The sequence below is a fragment of the Equus quagga genome, chromosome 13 (genome assembly GCF_021613505.1).
Source record: "Equus quagga isolate Etosha38 chromosome 13, UCLA_HA_Equagga_1.0, whole genome shotgun sequence".
Lineage (NCBI taxonomy): Eukaryota > Metazoa > Chordata > Mammalia > Perissodactyla > Equidae > Equus > Equus quagga.
The window spans coordinates 54,271,261-54,285,029 of NC_060279.1; the positions used below are offsets into that span (position 1 = coordinate 54,271,261).

At 44.7% G+C, this 13,769-nt stretch overlaps 1 protein-coding gene across 3 annotated transcripts in view; it reads left to right on the plus strand.

Moving 5' to 3' along the window:
- Positions 1-13,769, plus strand: part of CCDC113 (coiled-coil domain containing 113) — a 40,802-nt gene that overhangs the window by 8,598 nt on the left and 18,435 nt on the right. For all 3 annotated transcript variants that reach the window (XM_046680191.1, XM_046680189.1, XM_046680190.1), the window contains exons 4-7: positions 3,029-3,184; positions 3,956-4,036; positions 6,395-6,550; positions 11,410-11,517. In XM_046680191.1, coding sequence (XP_046536147.1) covers positions 3,029-3,184; positions 3,956-4,036; positions 6,395-6,550; positions 11,410-11,517 — 501 coding nt within the window. The remainder of the gene's footprint in view (positions 1-3,028; positions 3,185-3,955; positions 4,037-6,394; positions 6,551-11,409; positions 11,518-13,769) is intronic.

Sequence of the window (13,769 nt, forward strand, 5' to 3'; positions counted from 1 at the left end):
TTATTTTTTCCCTCCTTCTGCTGGCTTTGGGCTTTGTTTGTTCTTCTTTTTCTAATTCTGTTGGGTGTAGTTAAAGATTACTTATTTGAGATTTTTCTTGTTTGTTAAGGTGGGCCTGTATTGCTATGAGTTTCCCTCTAGAGACCACTTTTGCTGCATCTCATGAGTTTGTATGATGTACTTTGATTTTCCTTTGTCTACAGATATTTTTTAATTTCTCCTTTGATTTCTTCATTGATCCATTGGTTGTTCAGTAGCATGTTATTTAGTTTCACATATTTGTGGCTTTCCCAGCTTTTTTCTTGTAGTTGATTTCTAGTTTCATAGTATTATGGTTGGAAAAGATGCTTGATATGATTTCAGTCTTATTAAATTTATTGAGCCTTGCCTTGTTTCCCAACATATGATCTGTCTTTGAGAATGTTCCATGTGAACTTGAGAAGAGTGTGTGTTCTTCTGTTTTTGGATGGAGTATTCTCTATGTATCTATTCAGTCTGTGTGGCCTAGTGTTTCATTTAAGGCCACTCTTTCCTTGTTGACTTTCTGTCTGGATGATGTAACAATCGATGTAGTGGGGTGTTGAGGTCCCCTGCTATTATTGTGTTTCTATCAATTTCTACCTTTACGTCTATTAATAATTGCTTTATATACTTTGGTGCTCCTGTGTTAGATGCATATATATTCAAAAGCGTTATGTTCTCTTGGTGGAATGTCCCTTTTATCACTACATATTACCCTTCTTTGTCTCTCATTGTGCTTTTTATCTTGAAGTCTGCTTTGTCTATGGCAACACCTGATTTCTTCTGTTTGCCATTTGCTTGGAGTATTGTCTTCTATCCCTTCACTCTGAGCCTGTATTTGTCTTTACAGCTGAGATGTATTTCCTGGAGGCAGCGTATTGTTGGGTCATGTTTTTTAATCCATCCAGCCACTCTGTGTCTTTTGATTGGAGAATTCAATCTATTTATATTTAGAGTGATTATTGATATATGAGGGCTTAATACTGCCATTTTATCACTTGTTTTCCAGTTATTCTCTATTTACACAGTTTTTTTCCTTGTATTTCTGACTGCCATTTCAGTTTGATGGTTTTCTGTGATGGTTTTCTTAGTTGTCTCCTTATTTATGATTTGTGGCTCTGCTCCGATTTTTTTTTAGTGGTTATCATGAGGTTTGTATGAAAGATTTCATAGATGAGATAGTCCGTTTTCTGGTAGCCTCTTTTCTCCGTTAGCCTAAGCAGATTCCATCTCTTCCATCTTCCTCTTCTGAGTTATTGTCACAAACTATTCTTTTTTGTGTTGTGAGTTCGTGACTAAATTGAAGTGTTTTAAGTTATTTTTGATGCTTTCCTTTCCTTTATCTTTTATTTTATAATTAAGTGTTTACTAACCTTTTCTGATATAGAGCTGCAATTTTATGATTCTCTTTATGTTCTTGCTTGAAGTTTTGTAAAAATTTGCTTTTTAGTTTCAGATGGGAGGGCTCCTTTCAACTTTTCTTGTAAGGCAGGCCTAATGGTGATGAACTCCCTCAGCTTTTGTTTATCTGTGAAAGCTTTTATTTTTCCATTGTATCTGACGGATAGTTTCACTGGATAGAGTGTTCTTGGCTGAAAGTGCTTGTCTTTCAGTATTTTGAATATATCATTCCATACTCTCATAGCCTGTAAGAGTTCTGCTGTGAAATCCGCTGAAAGCCTGATAGGCGTCCCTTTGTAGATTATTCTCTTCTGCCTTACTGCCGTTAATATTTTTTCTTTGTCATTGACTTTTGCTAGTTTTAATATTATATGCCTTGGAGAAGGTCTTTCTGTATTGATATAATTAGGAGTTCTGTTCACTTCATGTACTTGTAAGTCCACTTCTTTCCCCAGGTTTGGGAAGTTCTCAGCTATTATTTCTTTGGATAAGCTCTCTGCTTCTTTCTCCCTCTTGAATACCTGTAATCCTTATGTTGCCTTTCCTAATTGAGCCAGATATTTCTCAAAGAATTTCTTCATTTTTAAAAAATTTTAATTCTCTTTCCTTCTCTACCTGGAGCATTTCTATATTTTTATTCTCTGATTCACTAATTCTGTCCTCCATAACATCAGCTCTATTTTTTATGGTTTCTAGATTATTTGTTATCTCAATAATTGTGTCCTTTATCTCCAGCGTTTGTTTGGGGTTTTTTTTTTAGAGTTTCAGTCTCTTTGGCAAAGTATTCCTTCTGCTCATTAATTTTATTCCTGAGCTTACTGAACTGTCTTTCTGAATTTTCTTGTAACTTGTTGAATTTCTTTATGACAACTGTTTTAAATTCTCTACTATATAGATTGTAAATTTCTGTGACTTCAGGATTGGTTTCTGGCAACTTTTCATTTTCATTCTGCTCTGAGCTGTTACTGTAGTTCTTCATGCTGTCTGATGAGTGATCCTTTGTTGGTGCCTTTGTGGTAGTATCAGGTTGCAGATTCTACCTGCTGCCACTGGGAGAGAGCAGGAGCTGTGTTTTGTGATCCCACCCCGTCTGCTGGAAGTTTTGTGGGTAGGGCTGCTCCACGTTCATGAGGGCTGTCTGCAGCTGCTTGGTGGGTCACACATGCACATTCAGGTGGGGCCTCTGTGCTCTGATGGCATGTTGCTCTCATGCAGGTGGGGCCACTACACTCAGTGGGGGACCAGCTGAGCTGCTGCACTAGATGGCAGGGCCGCTTTCTTTCATGAGCTGGCTGGCTGTGTGCTCACGGGCAGATGGGCCAAGCTGCTGTGCTTGGTGGGTGGGGCTCCTTGTGAGTGTTCAGCTGCCACCAGTGTGATAATTCCCACGGACAGGGCTCACATGGCACAGTGGGCCCTGGGAGGCATGCTTCTTAAAAATAACGTTCATATAGTCAAGTTTGTATCTTAAGGATGTCTTTCAAAGACTAAGAACAACCATTATGCATTGGGACACAAAGAGGCCTGAGAACTTAGATTTCCTTAGAGGGATATATCCTTGAGAATTTTTGGAAACTCTGTTCTCTCTTTGTGCTGACTCCCCCAGGCTATCATTGAGGAAGCAGAAATTCGATGGGCTGAAGTTCAGCGAGAGGTGCATGAGTTTGAAAAAGATGTTGTAAAAACCATATCCAAGAAGAAAGGGAGTATTTTGGCCACTCAGAAGGTGATGAAGTACATTGAGGATATGAACCGCCGGAGGGTGAGTTGGCAGGAGCTTAGAACTTAGGAAGGGAGAATAGATTCATAGAATGATGACATGAAGATGATCCAGGTGAGTCAGCCTAACTCCGTTTGGTCCACCATAAGTGTTGCCTAGATATATAGATCTTTTGCACCCCCCATAATGTGTGTCTTAAAATTCAGGTTTATCAAGGCTAAAATCAATCGGCAGAGTGAATATTAATAGTATCTTAGATCGACTTATTTCTTATTGTTATTTGTTTCAAGATCTGATGCATTTTCTTGAGAGAGATGTGAGTCTGTCTAGTCAAAGACTTCATGGAGTGGGACAGGTAAATCTCAGGCTCTTTGAGTGCCATTATTATAAGAGGGAGACATAAAATGGTCCTTCACTTTTAAAGATTTTATAGCATGTCAAGCTTTGGATCTTGGAGATAGGTAGGGTTACTGATCCTAATGTGTTATAAGTAATAAAAATTATGTAAACTACCAAGAGAATAAAATACCAAGGAATCCTAAGATCATTTTGTCAGGAAAGGCCCCGTTACTGAAATTATTTTGAACTTAAAAGCAATAGAAAATTTACATGGAGCAGACCCAATTTTCTCTGCTTCTTGGTCATGAGTGAGGTGCTATAGCAACACTAGCTTGGCTAGATGTAAAATGAACTAAAAATAAACGACTGAATCTTAAGGCTCAAGGTTTGGTTTGCAGCCCCAGATCTACCAAGTTTTCAAACCAACAAGCAAGATGAAGAGAAATGTATTAAAATTTGCTTTTATTTTTTTAGGATAGTATAAAGGATAAATTACGTTTGAAAAACGTTTCCCTCAAAGTCCAGAGGAAAAAGGTGCTTTCACAATTGAGGCAGGTATGTGGCTTTTTTTTTTTTTTTAAGGTTACTGGGGTAGGTGGAACAATGTCCTCCCAGAGACATCCTCATCCTAATTTCTGAATCTGTGACTATGTTACTTCACATGGCAAAAGAATTTTGCAGGTGTGATTAAGTCAGGATCTTGAGATGGGGAGATTATCTTGGATTATCTGAGTAGGTCCAGTGTAATCACAGGGGTCCTTATAAGAGGGAAGCAGGAGAGTGAGAGTCAGAGAAGACGTGATAAAAGAAGCAGAGATCAGATCTGATGGATGTGCTTTTAAGACAGAAGAAGAGGTCATGAACCAAGGAATGCAGGCCACCTGTAGAAGCTGGAAATGGCAAGGAAACAGATTCTCCTCTAGCACCTCCAGAAGGAATGCAGCCCTGCCAACACCTTGATTTTAGCCTAAAGAACCATTTCAGATTTCTGATCTCATGAGCTGTAAGATAATAGATTTGTGGTGTTTTAAGCCACTGAGTTTGTGGTGATTTGTTACAACAGTAGGAAACTGATATAGTTACTGTGCTGGCAAATCTGTAGATGGAGTTGGCTTGAATTTAAAAGACCCTCATGACATCCTTGTTGACCCTCTTGGGGAATGTGACCTGCGTGGCACAGTTATAGTATGCTTTGGTGACTCTTTGAACAGCTGACCCTAAAGTCTCTTGATTAAAGGCAGTCAGGCAGACATGGCACAGGTCCTCTAGAATTGGTTACATGGCGCCATCCTTTCCTAACTCAATATTTTTATTATTAACTTGAGTATGCGCAATGATGCCATGTGCATCAGAGGTGGCCACTGACAATGACACAAAGTTGGGCAGGAGCAGTAACATGTCTGGCGACTATTGCTCAATTGACCTGGGATCCTGAAAGACTCAACAAGCTGGGATAGCTCTAACAACATGAAGTGACTAAGGACAAATGTAAGATCATCCACTTGGATCTCCCAAAATATCTGCACAGGTACCACATGGCTTAGCTGTAGACTACCTGATAAAGTCAGCTCAGCTGGAGGTGATGCTGTGGCCTAGGCTGTACTCGGAGAACCACAGTGCACCACCAAGAAGGGGATAGTCCTGCTCTGCTCTGTTCTGAGTAGGTCGACCTGGAGCACTGTGTCTGAGTGAGAGCTCCACACTTGAAAGAATTGGTAAACCAGAAGCCAGATAGGAGAGGGAGCCAAGAGCAAGGGGAGCAGAAAGTACATCAGAGGACCTGGAACCGATGGGCCCAGGAGGGCCATGGCTGCTGTCTCTGAGAGAGAGCCCCAAGGGTGGAGCTAGGGCCAAATGTGGACGTGTCAGTGAAGGAGATTTGAGTTCAGTGTAAGAAAGAACATGGCCCCAGTGGAGCTGCCAGAGATAGGGATGAGCTGCCTCCAGATAGTGAATTCCTGGTCTTCCGGGCATCACATAAGCTGAGGCATCCCAAAGAGGAGGTTTAAGCGTGAGATGTGGGGTAGATGGATGACTTTTAACCCAAAAGCCCTTGCTGCATCGAGATGACACTGACATGGTCCCGCCCTCACGAGCTCTAGACTAGCGGGGAGTGGTGATGGTGAGAAAAGGCACGGATGTGTAACTGCTCTGCAAAGGTGACAGCAACAAGGACCACGGAGCTACAGCCAGCAGAGGCTCAGTGGAGGGAGGGAGTACCCCCCCGAGTGGGAGACGGGTTGGGAGCATTTGAGCTGGAGAATGGGTCATATTGGGCTTAAGGAAATTGTGGGAAGAAGATGGCTCCCAGGAGGTAGTACAGCGTGAGCAGAGTGGGGCTGGGGAAAAGTTCCCAAGTTTGGCTGTTGCCTACTACGAATGTAAGTTGGCACAGAACTGGTGGTGCAGGTAACGTGGGGCCGGGTCAGGGAGAGCACCTTCCATACTAACACGTACACCTGCAGTGCAGAAGTGGCATGTGATCAAAGGAGGGGAATTTATGGGCTGCTTGTCCTGGGCTTTCCAGGTTAAAACCACTTTTAAATGGCCTTCTTCCTACTCTTCTTTCACAGCCTTGTTCAGGCACGCCCTCCTGTGGGAAGCCTCCCTTGGCCCAACCTTCCATTCTCCCCTGGCCTAGCTGAGGGGCTTCCTTGTGCCCCCCGCCCCTGCACGTCCCGCTACGTCACACTGTTGAGTAAATACCTGTGACCTGTCTGTGGACACTCATTGAGTGTGTGCTCCCTGAGGCCAAGGAGTATTGCTTTTATACAAATCTCTATCCCTAGTGCCTAGCACCATGCCTGGCACCAGTCATGTTCATTGAATGACTGAATGATGAGTTGCAAGGTGTGAGCCATACATTCCAAAGTCACAACCTCACATCCTTTCTGTCTTCTTTCTGAGCTGTAGAAGGAAGAGGTGGGTGAGGCCCTACACGATGTTGATTTTCAGCAGCTGAAGATCGAGAATGCTCAGTTTTTAGAGGCGATTGAAACAAGGAATCAAGAACTGATCCAGCTAAAGTTGGCATCTGGAAATACCCTGCAAGTCCTCAACACATACAAAGTAAGGTCCACCCCGATGTCCAAGTCCCTGAGGCTTCGTGCACCCACCCTCCTGGCCACAGGGAGGTTCCCGTGCACCACTGCAGTTTCACAGAGAGCTTAGTTGTCCTTCACTCTTCCACTGCCCCCCGATTTCTCTTGACAAAGCCATGTCTCCTAAAATTCCCTGAATGTTCCCACAACCCTGGCTGTGCATCAGATCCACGCAGGAGCTTTTTGTTCTTTCATAGATATACAGACACCCTAGTCCCATCCTGAGCAATTGAATTAGGGGGTGATGGTTATGCATAGGGTTTTTTTTAACTCCCCAGATGATTTTTATGCACAATGAGCTTGAGAACTAATGACACTTAGGGCCCTGTTTAATTCAGGCATATAATAAGCACTTCCCTGCTTAGAACCCTGCAAGGGAAAACCGTCTCAGCTGTAAGTGAGAAAACTACTGCCAATGCCTCATCTACTCAGAACCCTTTCAGGAGAGAAAGAGACACTATTAGCAATTAAGCAGGACTGTAGGCATGAGCAGGACCTGTCCCCAGCAGACCAGGCTGTCCGGTCCCCCTGCTAGCAACCATCTAATGCGATAGTCAGCAAACTGGGCCAGTGTAGCTGCCCACTAGCCGGTGCGCTAAGAATGGCTTTTACAGAAGAACATTTGCAACCAATTTGATAAGACTACATTACCTTTGAAACCAAATTAAGCAAAATTGGTTTTTCCTCCAGAAATTTCATTCTTCTCATTAGTAGACCTGTATTCCAAAATATTGTGCTTAATTATCATATTTTGAATTTCATCAATAAAACATTTGCAGAAATTTGTTTTTTTCTTGTTAATATAAGTAACTACATAATATTCTCAATTTTGCCTCTTGGCCTGCAAAGCCTAAAATATTTGCCATCTGGCCTTTTACGGAGCAAGGTCCCTGACCTGTGGCCTAGTGCCCAGGGGGCAGTGGGCTGAGGTAGGTCACAGGTGGGCTTCTTTTGGCCCACACAGTGTCATTTAGAAATGTGAATGTGTTTAGACTAGGCTCATGTTTGTCTAACATTTTCCTCTTACAAATGAAAAACCTGAGGCCCAAGGAGGCAGAGTAATTGCCAGATTCAAAGCAACAAGTTTGTGACTGAGCTGGGACTCCTAGTCCAGTATGTGTCCCCCTAACCCAATGGCCTTCCCCACAGTGAAGCATGTAGACAATATTGTGTTGGCAGTCTGAAATTCATGAGTCGTAAACGTCCAACAGATCGTCCACTTTGATCTTACGTCATCAGTAGTTAGCCTATCTGATCACTGTTATTTCAAGATGAAGCCAAGGCCCGTGACTCCCAGGCCCTTGCTGCCCGGAGAGCTGGGCACCGCACGGTTACATCACATTGGACCTTAATCTTACCCTGAGGAATCAACTAAGTAGCACGGGGCCTGTCTGGTCTTCTGGGGGAAAAGCCAGGGGTTTGGAGTGGAGCTAGTGGTTTATAAAATGAAACTGCCAGGTTCACGGCTTGAGCTCCTTAGGACAGGTCTGAATGCATAGTGCAGATTATTTGCGATACCCGAGCAGCAGTGACACACGCCACAGCAGGCAGAACAGGAGCCATTCCAGTCGGAGTCTTGGGGGCCCTCATGCCTGTAGGCCTGTTTCGAATAGTAGTAAGCAGATGGGGAGGAGATGCCCGCAGAGTTTCAGGGTGGACGCGGTGAGGGCTTGAGGGAGAAGCAGACTCGCTTCTTGCATGTCTCAGTTCTCGGGTCTCCTGGGGGAAATGGAGGCAGAACAACTGTGAGCTGTGGAGTCAGGCCTCACTTGGGTTTGAATGGGGGCTGCACTGGGGCCCCTGGGCATGATGCTTCACCCCTCGGAGGCAGGTTTTTGTGACTTGCCACCAGGATGGAGATCTGGCTGGTGTGTGCTGTGTCCCCAGCACTGAGGACGGTGCCTGGCTAAAGCAGGTGCTCAGCCACTATTGTTGACTGAACTGCTAGCGATTCAGGTGTGTGCTTAGGGGATGAGGGCAGCAGGAGGGGCCGCTTTCATATAACCATCAAACACCCAAGTGTGAGACCTTGTGAAAAGCATGCAGTGTAACTTCCTCCACTACCAAACATACCAAGTAGCTACTGCGTGCCAGGCACACGGCTGAGTGCTGAGGGTACAGCCGTGAAGGAGACAGACCGGCCTCTTTTCTGTGAGTTTTGTGAGTAAACCTCAGTCCAGGGGGCACCTTTTTCTCTGACCTTTTTCCCTCAAGCCCTGCCTGGTGGAGTCTGGTAGAATACAAGCATGTGACCACAGCTGTGATGTGTCACTCTTAGCTGACTTTAGACTGGTGATCTTGTGCCTTGTGGTTGGCAGAATTCTAAGATGTCCCCAAAGTCTCTCTGCCCCTGGTGAGACCGTGTACAATCCCCAGGACTGTGGATAGGACAGGTTCTGTTACTGGGTTGTGTTCCATTAAATGGCACAGTTGACCTTAAGAGAGGGAGATTATCTGGGTGGGCCTGACCTAATCACATGAGCCCTTCAGTGAGATCGGGCACATTCAGGGTGGTATAGCTGTACACCACATGAGCCCTTTGAAAGCAGAGAGTTTTCGCTGGAAGAAGTCAGGGATCTGAAGCATGATGGGAATTCTCTGGGCTAGTTCTCCATTGCTGGCTTTAAGATAGAGGGACCAGGGGCTGGCTCCATGGCTAGGTGGTTAAGTTCGGCATTCTGCTTCAGTGGCCCAGCATTTGCCAGTTTGGATCCTGGGTGTGGACCTACATGCCACTCATCAAGCCATGCTGTGGCAGCATCCCACATAGAAGAACTAGAATGATGTACAACTGGGATATACAACTACAAACTGGGGCTTTGAGGAGAAAAAAATAGAAAGGGGAAGATTGGCAAGAGATATTAGCTCAGGGCCAATCTTCCTCACCAAAAGCATACTAAAAAAGTATATATTGAGAGAGAGAAAGAGAGAGGGACCACATGAGAGGGGTCTGAGGGTGGCCTTGAAGACCTGAGGGCCAACTTCTGCTGACAGCCAGAAAGAAAACGGGGACCTCAGTCTTACAGCTTCAAGGAAACGCATTCTGCTAACAACTCGTGAGCTTGGAAGAGGACTCCAGATGAGACCAACCATCCTGGCCAACACCTTGATTCCAGCCCTGTGGGACCCTGGGCAGAGAATCCAGCCACATTGTGCCTGGACTTCTGGCCTATAGAAACTGTGCGAGAATAAATGTGTGTGCTTTAAGCTACAAAATCTGTGGTAATTTATTATGCAAGAGAAAGCTAATACTTCCCTTTTCAGAAGTAGCCGCCTCAAGTGACCGACGTCCTGTTCAGAATCACAGATAGTGCCCATCACACCTTCGCGAAGGCCCAGCCCCCGCAAAGCCAGTGACATCTCGAGGTTGCCCTAGCAGTTCCCGTCTTTCCTGCCCCGACTCTCTGAAGTTGTGGGTGAATGTCTTCTCTCTGTCCTCCTTTGCTCCCACCTGAGCTGCTGGTTTGCAGTGAAGTCCTGCCCACCTCCCTTCCCCGCAGCCAACGTCTCAGTCTGGTCTCTTATCTGCTTTTGCTTTCCTAAGCAGAGCAGTTTCACACAGGACGTGGAGCAGGACATGAGCCTTAAAACAGGGAGGATTGGAGAGAAGGGGGTTGGGGAGGGGATGGGCCCCAGGTACCCTAAGGTCCCCCAGGCAGGTGCCTCCAGGCTTTTCTGCTGGTCTAAGATTTAATACCCTGGGGCATTGCCAGCACCCTCCTCCCCCAACTCCTTTTGGACCCTGCTCTCCTAGGCCTTTCGTTAGCTTGGAATGTTCTTCCCTTCCCTCTCACCTAGACATACTTGACTTAACCTTTCAGCTCTTTCCTGCATCCCTTGCCCCAAGGAAACCCTCTCGACGACGTCCTTGCATTCTTAGTGCGTGGCACAAAGGCAGTTTTACATTTCTTCTTGCACCTCCATCCTGGCTGTGAGCCAGCCTCTTGGTGACAGGACCTGCATTGTTTCACTGACCAGTGCTTGGTTTAGGGTGGTTGGGTTGTCAGGGTTTGTTGAACAAGCTCCCTGAAGTCAGACTCCTGTGCCTCGGCCCACTCCTCAGCCAAGCAGAGCATATCCCAGCTCCTCTAGGCTGACTCTTCCCCACTGGGAGACAGAGGTCCAAAGGGGGCAAGTCTAAGAAGCAGGGATCCGGGGAGAGCTGGTGAAGGGCAGCAGCAAATGATGCAACAGGAAACGGCAGGGCACCTCCTGGAGGATCCCTCCCACACCAATGGGCCCAGCCCTGATGGGCACTGCAGACGGTGGTGGAGCCTGTGGGCGATGAAATCACACTGCCTGGATTCAAATCCTGGCTCCCCCTTGTCTCTATGACCTTGGGCAAATTGCTTCATCTCTGTGAGAGTCAGTTCCCTTCCCTGTAAAGTGGGGATGGCAGTAGCACCTGCCTCCTGGGAACTGTTCCTCTCTTGTCATCTGAGGGAGGTAGTAATGGCAGCTGTTTGCACTTTTTCCATGTGTCAGGCACTGTGCTCAGCACCTTACCAGCATTATCTCCTTTAAGCCTCTCCACCACCCTCTGAGGTGACCCTGGGACTTGTCCAGAGTTTCTCCCAGTAAGTGGCGGGGCAGGATTTGGGTCCTGGTGTGTCTGGCCACTCCGTAGGTGAGGACAAGACTCCTGAGGTCCTCTCCCCCCGGGCAAGTTAGGCACCAGAATTCTGAAAATCTGGGCAGCTGTGAGAAGGGCAGGCCCAAGTTCCTGGACGGTCCCACGTTTCTCCTGCTTGATAAAGAACTATCTATCCTCCTTGTAGTCCTGAGCAATCATCTTTGCTTAAGACTTGCCGTGTTGTTCTATTTCAGAGCAAGCTACAACGAGCAATGGAAATGTCCAGCAGTCTGAACAAAGAGATCTTGCTGAGAAATGAGTTACTTGAAAAAATTGAGAGAGAAACCATACAAGTGGAGGAGGTAGGAGAGGGTAAAACATGGTGTTTCTGGTGTCTCTTTCTGTCTGCAAGGGCTTGAGTGAATGTTCACCAAGATCTAAGCCACCTTAGTTTTTATCTAGAAAAGCTTAGACCATAAAAACCAAAAATAGCTCTGGGCCACCAAAGGAGGAAGTGGCGCCTGGAGACTCAGATCCAGCGGTGCTGCCTTTCACTGCTGGGTTAGCTTCTAGAGTCAGCTCATAAGAGAAGGCATGCAGAGTCCAAATCACCCTCAGTAATTCCTTAAGTGACCCATAAAGTACAATATTTAAAGTGTTGGTTGTATAACCTCACAAAAAATGCATAATGAATGTAGTAACTTAACTGATATGAGAAAAAGTACGCACGCCAAAATATAATCTTCTCTGTAAAGGAGAGAGAGCTCTTTACAGGGGTAACTCTAACTTGGTACCCTGATGCTGGCATGGCAGACCTGTGACCTGTGACCTCTGTCCTGGGCCCACTCCAGGGCCTGTGGTCACTGTGTGAAAAGATGTATGGCGTCATCTGAGTTCCTTACATCTACGTTGCGATTTAACATTCTTGTCCTTTCGGAGAATTTTGTTGAATTTCCGCAAGTTAAATGCACCTAGGATGTGACTCAAAGGGAACGTTTTTTGGAAGGTAGGGGAAAAAGAGCACTGGGCTTGTAGTCAGAAGCCCTGGCATCAGGTTTGGTGTTTCCAGTTTCTAGCCTTGAACAAGCCTTTTAATTAGACAGGACTCAGTTTCTACATCTGTGAACCAGACGTCACAGCCCTTGTTGTGGTGATCAGATAGGACCGCGTAGAGCAATACTTTGTCAACCTCTAAAGCCACTAGCACAGTTATTAGTGTCATTGTGTTGAATGGGCCTGACATATGCCTGGCAGTGTGTGTGGCCCCAAACCTACCTACAATGGCCCAAAAGCCAGAGGATTGTTACATTCAACTCAGTTTTGTTCTGGCTTCTGCATCGTATCCTTGATGGAGAGCCAACGGGCTCTGCAAAACAGCCTGTCTCAGTACAGGGTGGCCAGGAAGAAAGTTACAGCAAAAAGTCCATGTGCTCTCTCCCTGCAGAATTTCTGTGGCTCTTATTTGTTTGTGTTGATATTCATTAGATTAAAAGTAAAACATGAAATCAATTTTTAAAAGTCCAGCATTCACTACTTAGTATATTTTAGTTTTCTTGTTAATTTTTTTAACAGCTCTATTGGGATATAATTCACACACTATATAATTCACCCATTTGAAGTGTACATTTTAATGGTTTATAGTATATTCACGGAGTTGTGTAACCGTTGGCACAATAATTTGAGAAAATTCTCGTCAACCCAGAAGGAAACCCTATACCCATTAGGAATCCTTCTCCATTCCCCACCTCACCCCACTCCCACCCTCCAGCCCTCGGCAACCACTGTTCTACCGTCTTCTGTGAATTTGCCTGTTCTGGACATTTCATACAAAAGAGATCACACAATATCTGGTCTTTTGTGACTGGCTTCTTTAATTTTAATATTTTCAAGATTCATGTAGCATGTATCAGTCCTTTGTTTCTTTTTATAGCTGAATACTGTTTCCTTGTATGGATATACTTCATTTTATTTATCCATCCATCAGTTGATGGATATTTGGGTTGTTTCTACTTTTTGGCTATTACGAATAATGTTGCTATGAACATTCATATACAAGTTTTTGTGTGAATGTATGTTTTCTTTTCTCTTGGACATATAGCTAAAAGTGGAATTGTGGGCTATATATATGGTAACTCTGTGTTTAACATTTACAGAAACTGCCAAACTCTTTGCCGAGTGGCTGCACTATTTTAAATTTCCACCAACAACGTATATGTGAGGGTTCCAATTTCTGTATGTTTTCACCAACACCTGTTATTTTCAGGTGTGTTTTTTTAATGGCCATCCTAATGGGCATGCAGTGATATTCATTGTGGTTTTGATTTGAATTTCCCTGATGACTGACACTGAGCATCTTTTCATGTGCTTATTGGCTACATAGCTATCTTTTTCAGAGAAATGTCTATAGACGTCCTTCAGCCAGTTTTTAATTGAATTATCTTTTATCATTGAGTGGTAAGAATTCTTTATGTATTTTGGATTCAAATCTCTTATCAGATTTATGACTTGCAGATATTTTCTCTCATCCTGTGGGTTTTCTTTTCACTTTCTTGATGGTATTTTTTGCAGCACAGAAGTTTTTCATTTTGATGAAGTTTAACTTATCTATTTTTTC